Source organism: Spinacia oleracea, chromosome 5 (genome assembly GCF_020520425.1).
Source record: "Spinacia oleracea cultivar Varoflay chromosome 5, BTI_SOV_V1, whole genome shotgun sequence".
NCBI classification, from domain to species: Eukaryota; Viridiplantae; Streptophyta; class Magnoliopsida; order Caryophyllales; family Amaranthaceae; genus Spinacia; species Spinacia oleracea.
The window spans coordinates 61,772,642-61,788,943 of NC_079491.1; the positions used below are offsets into that span (position 1 = coordinate 61,772,642).

Here is a 16,302-nt window from a genome sequence, read left to right on the forward strand (position 1 = left end):
ATGTTGAAATGCAAAGGTACCCTTGACTGTTGTTTATAAGTCAAAATAGGTTCACGACTTAAGTTTAGACTTTTGACTATTAAAGGACCGCAGACCTTTTGGAGAAGTACAAGAAAATATGACCCAGAAAACTATAATAGTTTATAAATCTTGTTGTCAAGATATCCTACATTTCTTTCATGAAACTAGCGTGGTCCTGCAGACACGATATTTTTTAGAGAGATTTAAGTGTGTTTTTAAATAATTATATATTGTCTTTTTGGTGGATGAGACAAATAATGAAATCCTGAAGAAAAGTACTATGATCACGTTCAATTAGATAAACCATTCCCAGAAGTGAATGAGAAATTGTATGACTAAAGATAGTGAAGATAATGTCAACAGTCATGATCGAGGATGTGAAAGTAAAATATAGTATAATCATGGGTGAATAAATGAGTACGAATGTAATTTCAAAATACACATATACACACCAGAAGTGAGATTGTAAATGATGAAAAGCATGTGAAAGTTAATGATGAGAAAATACAAATTTTATATTTTTGGTTGGTTGCAGAGGAAAAGGAACAAATGTTTGACCCATTACACCAAAGCATCTTGTTGAGATTTATTAGCACCCATCAAAAAGGAATAAATTGTAGATATACATGGTGTATGAAAATATATAGTCTAGTAAACATTGTAGCGCTCTCCAAACCAAATTTATACATGAATACATGCAAGGATTAGTGGGAAATAGCTCTCAACATAATAAAATTAGTAGTATATGATCAGGATTATAATGCAATATGTTAAACTTGGTACAAATACTTGATCATGTCTTATTGACTCGCTCTATGAGCATGAGTAATATACTACATTATGAAGATGTATACTTTTGTGATATGTACCAAAGTTGTAATGGATACTCTTGAAGAGTACAAGCTATCTTCCATAAGTTTTGTTTAGATTGTCTTGCCGTTATAATTGAGACACCAGTGTGTGCCGTTATATCACATCACAATATGTTCAAATTATAGTATTCTATAATTACAGTGATCACTTTGAGAAGATAACCAGCAGTTATCGAATGAAATATTTATATGATATTATATGCACATGATGTGACAATTCAGGCCATCCGGGTTTAAGAACACCCGTTATGAGAATTTGAAAATTCTTATCAAATAAAATTTTATGTGCTGACACTCCCTCATATGTTGTATATATCCAAAGGCAGGACAAAATGATGAGGTTGAGTTGTATTTCAATCGAATAGTTAAAATGAATCGATTGAGAAAATAAATACAAGAGATATTAATGATTTTGAAAATTTGTATAATGATAGGTGATTTGAAGTTCACCATGATAGTAACTGACCTGAAGTTCACCAGAATGATAGTAGGTGACTTGAAGATCACCAATAAGTTTACAAGTATTTTGTGATTGATTTAAGTATCATAAATAAGCATCATAAATCTCTTGATCGGGGCAATCATACATCAGCACGAAAAGAGAAAATATAAAGAAAACAACTGCATATTATATCTACTCCCCATAATCAATGTTGATCTCCAGAAGAGAACAAAAGTATGTAATATTTATCAAAATACACGTTGAAAAGTGTATTATTTAGTTGGTGAAATTTTTTATGCCCCATAACATATTGAAAATATTTTCCCAACTTAGGGGGAGACGAGCAAGAATAAGTTGGCAAAATTGAAAGATAATAAATTGATCCCCATATGAGTAAGTGTACATGCCACCTTTATGTCCTCGAAGTATGTTTGGACATAAATATCTATGACTTGATTGTGTTAAATTGTTACATGTTCAAAGGCATAAATGTGTATGATAGTCATAGTGCTCGATGTTAATATAGTAAGTGTTGAGAAATATATATCTTGCCAATATTTATTTAAATCTCTACACCCGAAGTGTAGATTATATATACGGTTCCAACATAATGATGAGATATATATATTTATTTATATGAAAAGGGCAAGATAATGCAGTTGATGATATTATTGAAAATAAAGAAAACACTAATATATAGTGTATGAAATACCCTTGAAGTGGTATCGATATCTGAACTATAATAGATGGCCCGTGAGAAAAGATGAATGGTACCTATTGAATAATTATTCAGATATCATTGATGAATAGCATGCGAAGTATATGTTGAAGAATTTTGATGATACCGGTATATGATGGAACCGAAATATAATGCATATGCGAGAAATAATGGATTGAATAGGGGATTGTAAATTTATGTCTATTTCGATGTAGACATCATTATAATGATCAAATGAGCTCATGGACCTGAAGTCCAACAAGATATGGATTTAAAATATCCACACTGTACAGTGTTTTGCATTTTGAGTCTTATTCGTATACATGTGTAGTTAATATGTAAATGCATCATTCATCATACATTTAGTTTGTTTTGTGTTTTATCATGATTGATTTTCATTTATCAAGTTATATATGTTTCAAAATTATTATGATGTCATATATGAATATGCATCCAAAGAATAGTAAGACGGATTTGCAACTTTATGAATATTATAAGAGGAGTTTCTTACTCCAATGGGCGAATAGTTGCGAAAGAAGTATATATATATAATATTGATTTAATAGCATGTTATGAATCATGCAATAAGAAGAGTTCCTGAAGAACTTATACATGATGTTCTTACACATCTAGCCCTTTAAGTTTTACATATGAATGTCATAACATTGATCAAATATTATCTAAACTCTTGAAGAGTGTTTTTGAACTGTCGTTTCAACCAGTAGTTTGAGTACTTGAGAATTATGAAATATACATATTAGTTTATTTACGGAAGAATTCTTGTACAAATATGAGTTGATTCAAAATTTTAAGATAAGAGTATGTAATGTCCTTACATTGAGTTTATTTTATGGTCCAGAAGAACCATAAATTACATTATACCCTTAGTTGGACAGTGATATTATTATTTATCATGTATTATCATGAAAGTATGACTAGAGAAATTTTGATCAACATTGATGACTACTACTTATAACCTCCAGAAGAAGGTTTATATTTGTCCAATATTTAAGGATACATTTTGTAATATTATGTACAAGAAAATATATTTATTTCAGGTATTATTGTCAAAAGTCTGGTGATATAAATACTCACCTAGTGCATACAAGTGAACGTTTGAAAATACAGAATATTTCTTGGCGTTCCATGAAGCAAACTATTGCAGCTACTTCTTCTAACCATGCAGAAATTTTAGCTATCCACGAAGCTAGTCGTGAATGTGTATGGTTAAGGTCTGTAATTCAACATATACGAGAAGATTGTGGCATATCCACAGGGAAAGAAGCTCCAACAGTTATGTATGAAGATAATGCAGCATGCATTGCACAGCTCAAGGATGGATACATCAAAGAATGGTGATGTACAGGTTCTGCAGATTCGTTCAAGTGAAAATTTGGCAGACCTATTTACCAAGGCGCTTCCAACTGCTACTTTCAAGAAATTAGTTTACCAGATTGGATTGCGTCGTATCAAAGATCTCAAGTTATGTAATCATGAGGGGGAGTAGATGCGCGCTGTACTCTTTTTCCCTTAACCATGGTTTTTTCCCACTGGGTTTTCCTGGTAAGGTTTTTAATGAGGCAGCATCGTTCGCGTATTAGGCAATATTTTATTTTAAGAGAGAAATTTTATTTTTGTATAATGGACATCCAAGGGGAGTGTTATGAAATATAATATGGATGCCCATTATACCCCCATTAGTATTTCCGGAATATTTTAGGGTTCAGTCAAACCCTAACTATTGTATCCTATATATACCCAGTATTATATGGAACTAGTCTTATATGCACGCGATGCGTGCGAATATAAAAAAAGTAAATTTGATCTCCTTAAGCAAGCATAGTGTAAGATCAAGATCAAATCATCAATATTAACAAATAACACAAAAATTTGTTATTGATTGGGTTTGCTGAAGGTTTTGGGTTAATCGTTTTTTTTAAATGATTTTCCTGATTTGTTGAATTAAGTTTTTAAAATGAATTAATATCCAACATTTTTTAAATCAGTATATAATCAGATTTTGAATTGAATTTAGTTGTGCAAGTATAGAGGGTATATTAGTATTTTTGATTGGGGACACCAAAAGCGTGATTACGCAAATAACCCTCCCCTCTTCCCTTATGTAATAGAGATAATAGATACAACCCTATTCTCTCTATTATCTCTCCTGTTTATTCATAACAAAAGTAGAATTAAAAATGTCGTTACACAGAAGCATAGTCGCAAAACTTGCCAATATTGAGATCTGACTCCGCTCTCATTTCATTATACTCTGCTCTCTGTTCAAATCAATCTCATCTTCTTTGGATTCTCTCTGAAAACTGAAAAGCAATGGATTCTTTCAGAAGACAAGCCAGCAAATTACGAGATCAAGTTGCAAAGCAGCAACAGGTTTTACCAAATTCATACTTCATCAATTGTTCATTTCTTCTTTCAATTCATTCAGTTAATATAGTGTAGTTGAGTTGCCAAATTACCTCATCAATAATAGGTGATAAATTTGTTCATATGGGTTTTATTTTAATTTCTAATTTTTTTATTTATGAAATGGCGATTGAATATCTGGGTTCTACATATGTGAATATAAATGATAAAAAGGGGTATTGTTACTTACAAAATGTAATTTATCAAACCCGTTTCTTTACACAAATTCTTATTTACAAAGGTTGTACACCAGAGTAAAAGTTAACTCAAAATGCTTAAAAGTTAAACTTATATATGTAAAAGTTATCTATTTTTAAGTAATTTTTTTTTCATTTTAATAAAACTTATTTCTTCTAAATCACTAATAATGTATAAAAATAATCATTTAACACTTTAAAATATTTATCTATCAAATTTTTTTTACTAATATAAAAGTTAATCAAAACTAGGTTAAAGTTACACAAAAATGAGTAAAAGTTATTTTGATGTACAATAAATTTATTGTACACCTTGTGCGCACAAGACCTTTTGTTTTCTTTATTAGTTTATTTCTCCATGTCTATCAATATGACACTGGATTTTTTGGGTTGAGATTGAGGAAATTGGGTAAGTTGGAGTTGATAATGATTTTGTGTATAGGGAATCAACTACAGATTATTACGGGTTTATAGAAAGATGTCCGTTTCTAGGATATCGTGATATTGGAATTGGACTTTCATTGTTTCCTAAGCTGATCAAATTTTAGGACCAGACGAAAAAGAAGAGCTTACAAATTTCTCGGAGGATTCTTAGAGCATCCTCAAATGGTAAGCTAATTGTTGAATTAGCTTGTCATGCCAACTAAGATTTTAAGCTAATTTATATTTTACTCTCTCCGTTCCAAAATGATCTTTACGTATTCTATTTTGGGTATCCTAAAATATTCTTTACATTTCCTTTTATATTATCACATATATGTTTTAATATTCTATCAAAATTTGTGTCCAACGATTATTTTAACCAATTAAATTTATTGGGTATTTAATCTCTCGCACTTTTCTATTGGGGCACTAAATCCTTTCCATTTTCAACAATGTCAGATTTTTGATAAAAGTGAAAACATTACAGATAAACGTAATTTGCCTAGTTTAAATAAAAGTAATAGAAAAATCTCAATGTACATTAATTAGTCGCTAAAACGCGTGCAACCTATCAAACGTAAAGAATATTTCGGGACGGATGGAGTAGCTAGTTTATGTCCCAATGGCAAGCTAATTTACCAAACTAGCTTGCTATTAAATTAGGTTCACTTTTCAATTAATCATTTAATTTAAACTTTATTTTAATTAAAACTTACATTCCAATTGGTCAGATTTTTCCCAAGCAAATTAGCTTGGACAAGCTAATTTATCAAAATCACTCCAATGGTTAAGCTAGTAGCTTGAGACTTTTGCAAATTGCAAGTAAGTCCCTAGCTACAACCATTGGAGATGCTCTTAATGCATCATTCATTTGACATAGTACTAATTTAGCTAGTTACTTGGAAAGATGAGTGCAATGTGTGTGTGTGGGGGGGGGGTCGGGGGGTGTGGGAGGAGGGTCTATAATATGGGGATTTTCTAGCTTGGTTGATTCCTTTACTAACATTTATGTGAAGGATATGATTATGTATGGTTAGTTTGTCGCGTTTTTTGAGTTGAGAATTTGAGCTTCAGCTTGACGTGGCCACGTTAGGGGCATACTTTTTTGTCTGTCTATTCAACTCATGAACAATATTTAGAAGGTCTGGATTTGATGAACTCCATATGATATCTCTTTGCATTAATTAGATCAAACATATATGATAGTGCACTCTTCACTGTTTCTGGTGCCTTTTGTCTTCCCTTTCACGGCCTCTGCGAGAGACTTAGTATGTTGGGCCTTGTGGCAATCAACTTGTAAAAATGTGTTAAATAAAAGGAAACCGTTCTTAACTGAGATTTTATGAGTCAAATGAGCATATTAGACTTGAGTTCTTATTGGCAATTAAGTTGTCATTGTTTACAGCTTGTGATACTCTAGATCCTGGATGATATTCTACTGCTTGATGCATGTCCTCAGTCAATTATTTGGTGATTTTGTGATGCTTTCTTGGTGTACCATCTGCAGTACTTTTAAATAACTTGTGAAATCTCTGTCAATCTGGATTTTTTAGGCTGTAATAAAGCACATCAGTGGGCCTGGCTACGAGAGCTCAGATAGTGTGGTCATTGATGAAGTTGAGTTGCAGAGACATCAACAACTCGACAAGCTGTACAAATCCACTCGGTCAGGAAGGGTAAGTAGCTTCTTCTTATCTTCCCTCTCTTGATGTCTGTGTTGATTGTATTTTGGTTTTGCGTTGCTGTCGCACCCTTTGTGATTCATGCGATACCTGATTTACTGAGGGCTTTTAAACTCTCGAACCTTTTATGGGGCCAAAGTTATGGCTGGAGCCTCTCCTAAGCTGGCATAAAGAGGACCGTACTCCTTAGATTGCAATACAGAAGCTTTTCAGCATTCTATCTCCTTATAATTGTTTATTTATTTATTTTGAAGGGATGGTATGTCCATTTCCGATGGAGCCAAATATTCATTTGTTCTTTTGGTTGTGGGATGTAATGGACTAAATCAAAATGGCTCTTAAAACCTCTTCGCTTCCTTTCCATGAAGTAGAAGATGGTCTTCCCGTTGTCGTCCCGTTATCGCTTTTGGGTCAATTGGAAACAACCTCTCTGCAATTGCAGGGGTAAGGTTGTGTACACCCGACCCCTCCTTACCCCGCTTCTTGCGGGAGCCTCTTTGAGGCAATGGGGTAATGATAATGATAATGATGAATGCAAAAGGTGGTCAATAGAGAGTATCAGACACAAGGAACACCTCCATGCTTTAACTAGTAGGTGTAAGTTTTAAATATTTGCAGGAATGAAAGTGGGGGGCTCTTATATTAGCTTGATGTATCCTGCTATTATTCCTTTTCTTGAAAGTCTCCTATAGAGAAGGTAAGCTAAGAAGTGTGATATTGGCAAATAGTCAGCAAGATATAGCTTTTCTACTGAACGCAGAACTAGTTCACGGGCCTGTGTAAACACTGTTTATGTGAATGCAACACTTATTATCATGGTTTGAAAAGCATTATATATGCGGCACTGTTGTTGGGTAACTGGTGAGAAGAGAGTTTAGGGAGAGACTGAAAGAGATTCTACATTGGGGAAATGAAGTATTGGAGTTAGTCAGAGGTGAGTATGAACACTGTGTAATTGTTCTTACTGTCATTTTATCCCATTTTTGTCTTCAAGGAATATTGACTTGCCAAATTTTTTGTGAATGATGTCAAGAGTTACTTCTTGGGACAATGGCTGCAGTTTAGTGCTCTAGAATCATGATCTGTATTTCAACCTACCGATCGTGACTCATCCCGTAGGCAAAGAAAGAGATTAGTTGAAAGCCATTTATCCTTCTCAGACATGAGGTCATAGTGTAGGACAGTTGTAGGCTTGCTAGACTGATGGACTGCTGTAGGCCCCTGTTTTTACGTTTATCTCATTTATCTTATTGGCTGTAGGATAGGTGTAGGCCTCTAAATTTTTTTCCTGCATTACTTAGATTTTTGTTTTTTTTTTAAAAAAAAAACTTTTGACGTCTACCCCACAATTAAAACTAGCGAACCTAAAATTAGCTACATGCGAACCGCGAACCCGAACCCGTACCCCGTACCGAAGCGAACCATGAACCAGGTAACTCTGGGTCATACGTTCATGCGTTTTTGCAGTCATTTGTGTAAAACTGAGGCTGAATGAGGGTGCCATGTGTAGAGACTGTAGTGTAGACTGTAGAGGTGTCCGACGCATTCTAATCGTTTGGTATAGATACATTAGTTTTGCAAAGGATGAGAAGCTTTTCAGGCTTGATTCAAAGTACTAATTTCTAATGAATGAACGTGAATTTTTGTGGCTAGTTTATACATCACTTGCATAAATATTTAGATGATAACTTTGTATCATGAAACTCACCTCTACATATGGGGGGTTATGCATTACGTTTCTATTTGACCTTGAATTTTTAAATGACAATGAGTACTGTTTTGACTGACATACATCAAGAAGAATAACGGAATGATGGGTTTCTTGGTATTCTGAGAAAGTGTTGAACTGTTGCAAAAGATAGAGTAACAAACAAGTTTGAAGATGTGCTTCGTGTTTTTAAACCATGAATATCCTCTTAGGACCTAGGAAAGGGTAACAGTGTCAGGCTTATGCTAGGAAAAAGAACGTTCTATCTCAAAATGAGTGTGGAAGTACAATTGTATTTTTTTTAAATTATGATTTTCATATGGCACACTTACTTGACCTTTTATATTACACATGAAATTTCAGGATTTTCAGAAAGAGATTGTTAAAGCTGCTGAAGTATTTGCTACCCTTGGCTACAGAAAAATCGAAGCAGGTGAAGGAGTTCTTTCATGTTTCTAGAATAGATATCTGTTGTTGCATTTCTGCCTTTTTCTATTGGGTCAATACACATGAGATGTTTCAATCTTTTCTGGAGACCACATAATTCTCGTATAGCTTGTAGTTTCTACCATCGGCTTGAATCTTTGATGCATATGATAATTTCGTCTACGTTGATTCCGTTGTCCTAAAGGGAGAGGATTTCCATTTGTTACCCTTCATGTGGCCACATGGGGCACACCATCATGTGTTCCTATTCGCTAACATATTAGACTTTTCTGTGAAGAAAAGGAAAGAGTTCTCCTGTAAGAAAGAGTCCAAAGTAACTTAAGAAACAAACCAACGGAAAGACACTAAGAAACCGACAAACTTAAAAAAAGATGAGAAGAAACAAAGTTAGAAAGCCTCAATATAGAGATCCAAATGTCGAAAGAGGATAATGAATTGAAGTGTAGGAATTAGTGGAAGAAATTTAACAAAAGAATTCCAACAAAAGAATTCCAACCAAATTAAAGTGTGGGAGCCAAGCTTAAGAAGAATGAGCCCTCAAAAAAAGCAGAATGTAGTGTGCTTTAAGCCTCCAAACCATTCCCATCCTAACTAAGCATCCTTGACCGACGACCCTAAGTTACTCTTATTTTCAGCTGTATATCTATGCTGCAACTAAAATGAAATATGTGGGAATTGAAAGCTCACTCACTGGAAAGATGAGGTATAGGATTATCAAGAAGAAGAGAGTGAGATAGTTGATTTGCATCGACATTAATTATTATGCTTTCTTGTAAATCGGCTGGCAGCTCTTAATTTGCATGATCCTTTGGGATAGAATAACTTGTATAGCATCTTTGTAGGCTAACTGTTTGAAGTGGAGGGTGCTTTTGACAGTTACTCAGTGAAAAATTCAATGAAACTGGGCTAATTTGTATCTGATCCTGTTACTGTGCTGCTTGTGCGGACAACTTGCCCTCTGGTTTTAGTTTTGTTTCTGCTATTCATATTCTTTATAAAAAAAGGTTCATCTAGTTTCTTCTTTGCTATTTCTTGAGCTTCTTCTCTTGCTGGAGTTTTGAGAGTCTTACCTCTACAGAGTTGCTTGCTAAACTAGCTAATTGACTTCTCTGCAACATCTATTTAAAACTGATAAATGCTTGCCTTTGAAATGACTCTTTTTCAGATTATTTAGAAGGCTAACCCTCAAAATAAATAACTTGGCAGAAGCCGCAGAACAAAGAAATAACGCTCAAGATCACTATGCCTAGATCTGGATGTTAAAGATCTTGACACCATCTGATAATTTATTTTCATCAAATTAGAGGCCAGGTTATCTAGCCGACTAAGAAACTTGGCTGTCACCTCAGATCAGCATGTATCTGGATGTTAAAGATCTTGACCCCATCTGATCACGTGTCTTCGTCATACTAGAAAGTAGAAACCAGGTTGTCCGGCGGACTAAGAAACTTAGCTGTCACCTATTCACCTTGCATGTAATTTGGCATGCATTTAAATGGTCATGTCCTTTTTGTTCTAAAATAGCTTGAAATCATCCGAACTGATAGTTCTCGAGAAAACAGCAAAATGTCTCTAAATCAGATAGCGCTTGAAAACCTGTTTCAATACTTCACAAAGAGACCTTAGGATAATTTCGTATTCTCATAATGTTTTATGCATCCTATGATTTAATCCGATCAGATAGCGCTTGAAAACCTGTTTCAATACTGGATAGATAATTCGTAGAATGAGGTTTCAAATGAAATATTTGCAATGGTCTTGCAGGCCCTGTCACAGTTTCACAACAACATACACACACATTAAAGATATAGGTTGGGGAAAGGTTGAAGCTTTCATTCACAAAATACCCGGAGCTATAAACCGTACAACAGATAGCTTGAGGCTATTACTCTCCAAGTAACTTTAGGTTACCAATCTCCAAAAGACACACAAATACATAATAGCTTTCTCTATCCTTTACTTCTTTATTTAAGCACTAAAAGACTGCATAGTACAATTCATTAAATGCTACTGCTGCTCTTGTCTTCTAGCTTTCTTGTCTCTAGCTTGGCAACAGCTCTTAGCCACTTTCCTCGCTTTGTGCTGGATGTTCTCTGCAGTAGCTGCTCCTTGGTTCTGCTTTTGGCTCCTCCTGTAAACTAAGTGGACCCGGGGTGTGTTAATTTGATTCATCACAATATTATAGGCCCAAAATTAATTATAACGGGAGATACAAGCCTTTTACCAAAACTATTTAACAACTGATGCATGCTTTGGAAATTATCTCCTCATAACATCATATCAATGCAAGATCAGTTACCTTTCAAAGTAGACTCAATAAACTTTGTAATGGTATAATATATACCCAAAATGAAGTTTTAGGTCATTAACTATGGCTAAAATGGAGCATCAATCTGCTATGGAGGCTTCCTTAATCATGGCATAGGTAGTACCATGTTTTATGCTTCACACGTCAGCTTGGGACCTCAGAGTACATATCAGGACTAGGGGTGACACTACCCATCTAGTACCACTCTAGACACTTTTGTTATCATGAACCTCAGGTATGCAATTTTTGGCATATATAATTTATTTTCTTGCATGAAAGTGACCCTATGATTTTCCCTTACAGATACTATCCCTAATCCATCCATTCAATTTCTATTGCCATCAAAAACAGAAGAAACAATAGTTCAATACACTTCAAAACCATATCTAAGATCCTTACGATCAGTTTTAAAGCTCCTAAGAACAAAACCCTTGATTTATCAGCTCAAAGTAACCATACCCTGGAGTGACATCACCTCCCAGGCTCCCAGTCTTACCTCACACAGATCCTTGATTCCCAGGGTTCACCCCTTTGAATCACTATCCTTTGAGTTTTCTTCTGCTTTTTCTTCTTCAATTTGATCATCATAATCATCACTTTGTATTTGAAGGATGTATAGAAGGCGTTCCTTTCAATCTGCAGGAGCTGAGAGTTGCAAAGGTCCATTAGTAGAAGAGAGTCATTGAGAGAAGGAAAAGAGAGAGGTGAGGAGAGAAAGAAAAGGAGATACAGTAGAAAAAGAGCCATTAAGATATTGATTCCCTCCGTTTTGAAATTAATTGTTTGAAGCCAGTCAAATAAATAACGAACGAAGATGGCAAAGGTATAAGGTATTGTAAATGGTTTTTGGTCCAAGGGCTAGTCAGTAACGTGGTTGAAGGTTTGGAGCATTGTGTAGGATGGTCAATGTTACTTAGGTGGTCTTTGATTTAAAGACCTTTGTCGGACATTATTATTTTCCTTTTGCTGCAGCTTCACATCTTTGTTTTCATTTCTATACTCCTGCAATGGTAGTCATTTCTTCATTTTGTTTGGAGAAGGTTTCCCTTTCTCTAACTAATAATTACTTAAAATTATTGTTGAATTCTGGAATGTGTCCTCCTGTATGGATCACCAAGTCCAGATTTTACCTAAAAGAATGCTGTGTGGTTGATATGGGGTAAGCCATGATGGGTACAGTGTAAAATTAGAGATTGGAGGTGTAGTGTATGTGTAACGTGCTTTATCACCGAGATTTTTTATGTATCTCACTACAAGGATATTGTTGATAAATAATTTATACTTTTGAGTCCATAAGTTAAAGGTTGAGGAATTTATGATGGACGTGACTCTTATATTTGGTGGAGTTATACATGCTTGCGTGCATAAACAATTTATCACTTCATGGATGTTTAGACTCTAAAATCTTTTCTAATGTCAGGTACTAAATTGTCTGATGAGTGTTGCAAATATGGAGCTGAGAATATTGAAGACAACATTTTGGCTAAGGCTGCATCAATATATGGTGATGCTCGTAAACATGTAGAGAAGGAGCAGGAAGATTTGAATAGACTGCTATTATCTCAGGTGGGTTTAGTTCTTTTTTATAGCCTTGGGCCGTGGCACTGCTTAAGTCAAGCATTTAATTTTCTTATGTTTACAACAGCTCTTTTTAATGGTGAAAGGGGTGAAATGCTCTGTGATTAGCTAGGTGTTTACTCTTTTATATGCGCTTTTTACCTATTTATATGCTTTGAGTCCCTTGTAACGGTGGGGTATTAGGTTGTCGTCTTTTCCTTTTTTATGTTTGTACTTTGATTCCCTTGTACCTACATGGAAAATTCGCCCCCCCTGTAATCACATTACTCTGTGAGGTTAACTTTTCAAGTTCCTATCCCCACTTCAAGTTCCTATTGGCATCGTTGACTGATTTTTTTGTTCATATTTTGCCAGAACATCAGAAATTGTTTCTATCTTCTGTAATTGAATACTAACTAACTGTTAAGATCAGTAAGAAACCAAGAACTACTCCCTCTGTATTTTCTTTTTCTGTCAAAATCTCTTTTTCAGATGATTTGAAATGTCTTATTAAGTTTCTATTTGTAAATGCAAAAGATGCCACAAATCTAAATGATGACTGGATAAAAGTGCAAGAGAAGTGAGAGTGTGAGACTGTCGGAATCATAATTAGTTATCTATCTTTTCCTAAACATGATAAGTAATGAAAGATGGAGGGATGACTTGTGTTTGTTAGAATTTCGGAAAGCTAGATAGCCGAGGTGGGCAGTTGCTTATTTTGGATAGCAAGTGTGAACATATGCAGGAAACAAGAAAGGCCTTGACATTTTTCTGGTCAACTTTTATAATTTCTGTGCCATTATTTCCAGATTGGAATTAAGACCCTAGTTTTATACTTCGTATTGCTAAGGTATCCCATCAGATATGTTGGAGTTCTTAGTTATGCTTGCATGTTGTAAGAAGCAAATGTCTGCATGTGTCTTTTGATGTGCTTTAGTTCACTTTCATAACCAGTAACTTTGTTCTTCTTCATTACTTGACTTCTGGGCTGATAATCCTAATGTTAATTACTTGATTGGGTATGAGCATTTAATTCTTCCCAGACCCTTATATGTGAACTTTTTATCCATTGCCTGCTTTGTTTTATAAGCACTTGATGGAATACATAGTTTGTGATATATCTCTGCTCTCCTGATTTTATAGACATACCATCATGGAGTTTTTCTTTATAGGTGTTAGATCCCCTGAGGCAAATGAGTACTGGTACTCCTCTAGAGGATGCTCGTCATCTTGCACAACGATATAGTCGTATGAGACAGGAAGCTGAAACACAGGTATGTGGTCATCCCTCTTTTTTTAGTGCTTCTTTGCTTATTATCTACTGCCACCATTTGTTTAAAAATCTTTGTTTCAGCTACGGTTTGATCCCTTTGTCTGTGCACAATATTTATTGAATGAAGTTCTCTTTTAAGTTTTCTAATTCCTTCCCTATATTAAAGTTAATTACTTAACTATTAACAATTTAAGAATTTTGTGATGTAAAAGTAGAATGTTTGAATTGCCAACGTATTCTTTTGTTGGCTGTTTCTTTTTATCTCATTATTTGAACTGATTTATCATTGAAGCAAAACAGGCAGCTGAGGTCAATCGAAGGCGGGCACGTGTTAGGGAGGCTCCAACCCACGAAAATTCAGCAAAGCTACAAGCAGCAGAAGCTAGAATGCAAGAGCTGAAAGCTAACATGGCAGTTTTAGGCAAAGAAGCAGCTGGTGCTTTATCTGCTGTTGAGTCGCAGCAGCAAAGATTGACATTTCAAAGGCTTGTATCACTGGTATATATTTTTTTTTGGTGAAGCGTATCACTGGTATATAAGACTATGTATACCTATTGAACAATGCCTGTTTACCTTAGAATAAAAAAAGTCTGTTGCTCTAGTTCCTGTAACTTACAAGTTTATGCACCTCTTGAAGGTCGAAGGGGAAAAGAATTACCATCTTAGAATAGCAACAATTCTTAATGAGGTTGAAGCTGAGGTAAAAGCGTAGTTACTGTCTGAAGATTTGATTTTACTTTTAATCCTCCAATGAAAATGTTATATATGTCCACCTTTCCTCTGTTTCAGATGGTGTCTGAGAAGCAGCAGAAAGAATCCGCTCCTACTGTCCTCTCAATAGAGAACAATTCAGAGAAAAAGATGTTCTGCTTAGCTGAAGTATGTAAAAACATATCTGGTTTCCTGTGGCCTCATTGTTTCCTTATTTCTTTCACCAAAGGCCTTAACTTTTAGAATACGTATATCTTTCCCAAAACTCCTTTAGGGGAGAAAGAAGTCAACTTGGTCTATACACTCGAGTTCAGCGTTTTCTGTTTTTTTGCATGATAGGCCTAGTTCCATGAAACTTTACGTCTTTTAGAGCTATTAGTCACCAGGGTACAATGTTTCTTTTGCCCGATTGCTTGGTTTTGCAGAAAACTCAACTTTTTTTCATTCAAGTGGCTGAATATTAAAATCGATTATTACTGCAGAGTATTATGTAGTCAATTTTTTTTTGGTTCCCTGGGAGCTTATCAATTCAAGTTAAGACTTTTTATTACCTTGAGTCGAGCTTGAACTCGAGTGGTGTTTCGGCCATTGAGTAGCTCGTGAGTTCTTGTCTTATAATCTCAGTGCCTATTTTTGTTGAGGGCTTCACATTGTATGTAGTTGGATATTTTCCTATACATTATGTGGAAGTTTATTCTTCTCTTTCAGGCAGTCCATCCGTTCTATGCCGAAACTGAGAAAGAGCTGAGTCTTGCAGTTGGCGATTACGTTGTTGTACGCAAGGTATTTTTATCTTTATTTCAATCTTACCTTGTTTCTTGTTATTGTTGATCCTTCACTTGACTTCCAGTTATTGTTGATCCTATCACTGAAAAAAAAAGAAGATGAAAAAAAAAAAATATTCCACCCGTTCTTAGGAGTTGCGGTTAGAGTTAGAAGTAGCAAAGTTTTTATGGCATGCTGCTTTACCAATTGTTGCTAAGATGGCCCTTTTGGTTATCATGTTATTACTTCAATTATTAGTTTATGCCCACACTCTGTTATTACTATTCAGGTAATCCCGTCTGGCTGGTCTGAAGGAGAATGTAAGGGCAAAGCAGGTTGGTTTCCAACAGCTTATGTCGAGAATCGTCAGAGGATTCCAGCGAGGAACGCTGTTGCTGAGGCTTACTAGACGTCAATCATCTTTCCTACCTTTCAATTCATTGAGCCCTGCATTTTTTGAACAATACGGAAGATCAAATCAGCTATTTCCATATCTATGACAAGCACAAGCCAAGTTACGAGCCCTGTATCAAGTTTGAATGTTTGTGTCTGGTTTGTTTGAGTAGTGTCGAATTTATATTAGGTTTTTAAAATGTAATGTAACTTTTACTCTGCTAGCTTGTGAATGGTATATTTGCGAGTTCACGGTGAATGAAAAGTTAATGTTGTTGAGGGTGTTGCTTGTTTTTGTGCTTGTACTAAAAGTTCATTTTAAACTCTTGACACGACACCCCCTCTTAACCTGAAGGAGCAA

General features: G+C 35.0%; 1 protein-coding gene across 1 annotated transcript; it reads left to right on the forward strand.

Annotated features, from left to right (window-relative positions):
• Positions 1–4,206: 4,206 nt before the first annotated feature.
• On the forward strand, positions 4,207–16,220 carry LOC110798684 (SH3 domain-containing protein 3). Its single transcript, XM_022003871.2, has 10 exons — positions 4,207–4,444; positions 6,651–6,773; positions 8,851–8,920; positions 12,663–12,808; positions 13,972–14,073; positions 14,373–14,570; positions 14,710–14,772; positions 14,862–14,951; positions 15,492–15,566; positions 15,838–16,220. Exons 1-10 carry the CDS (start codon positions 4,385–4,387, stop codon positions 15,955–15,957), a joined length of 1,047 nt encoding a protein of 348 aa, XP_021859563.1. The 5' UTR covers positions 4,207–4,384; the 3' UTR covers positions 15,958–16,220.
• Positions 16,221–16,302: the final 82 nt, after the last annotated feature.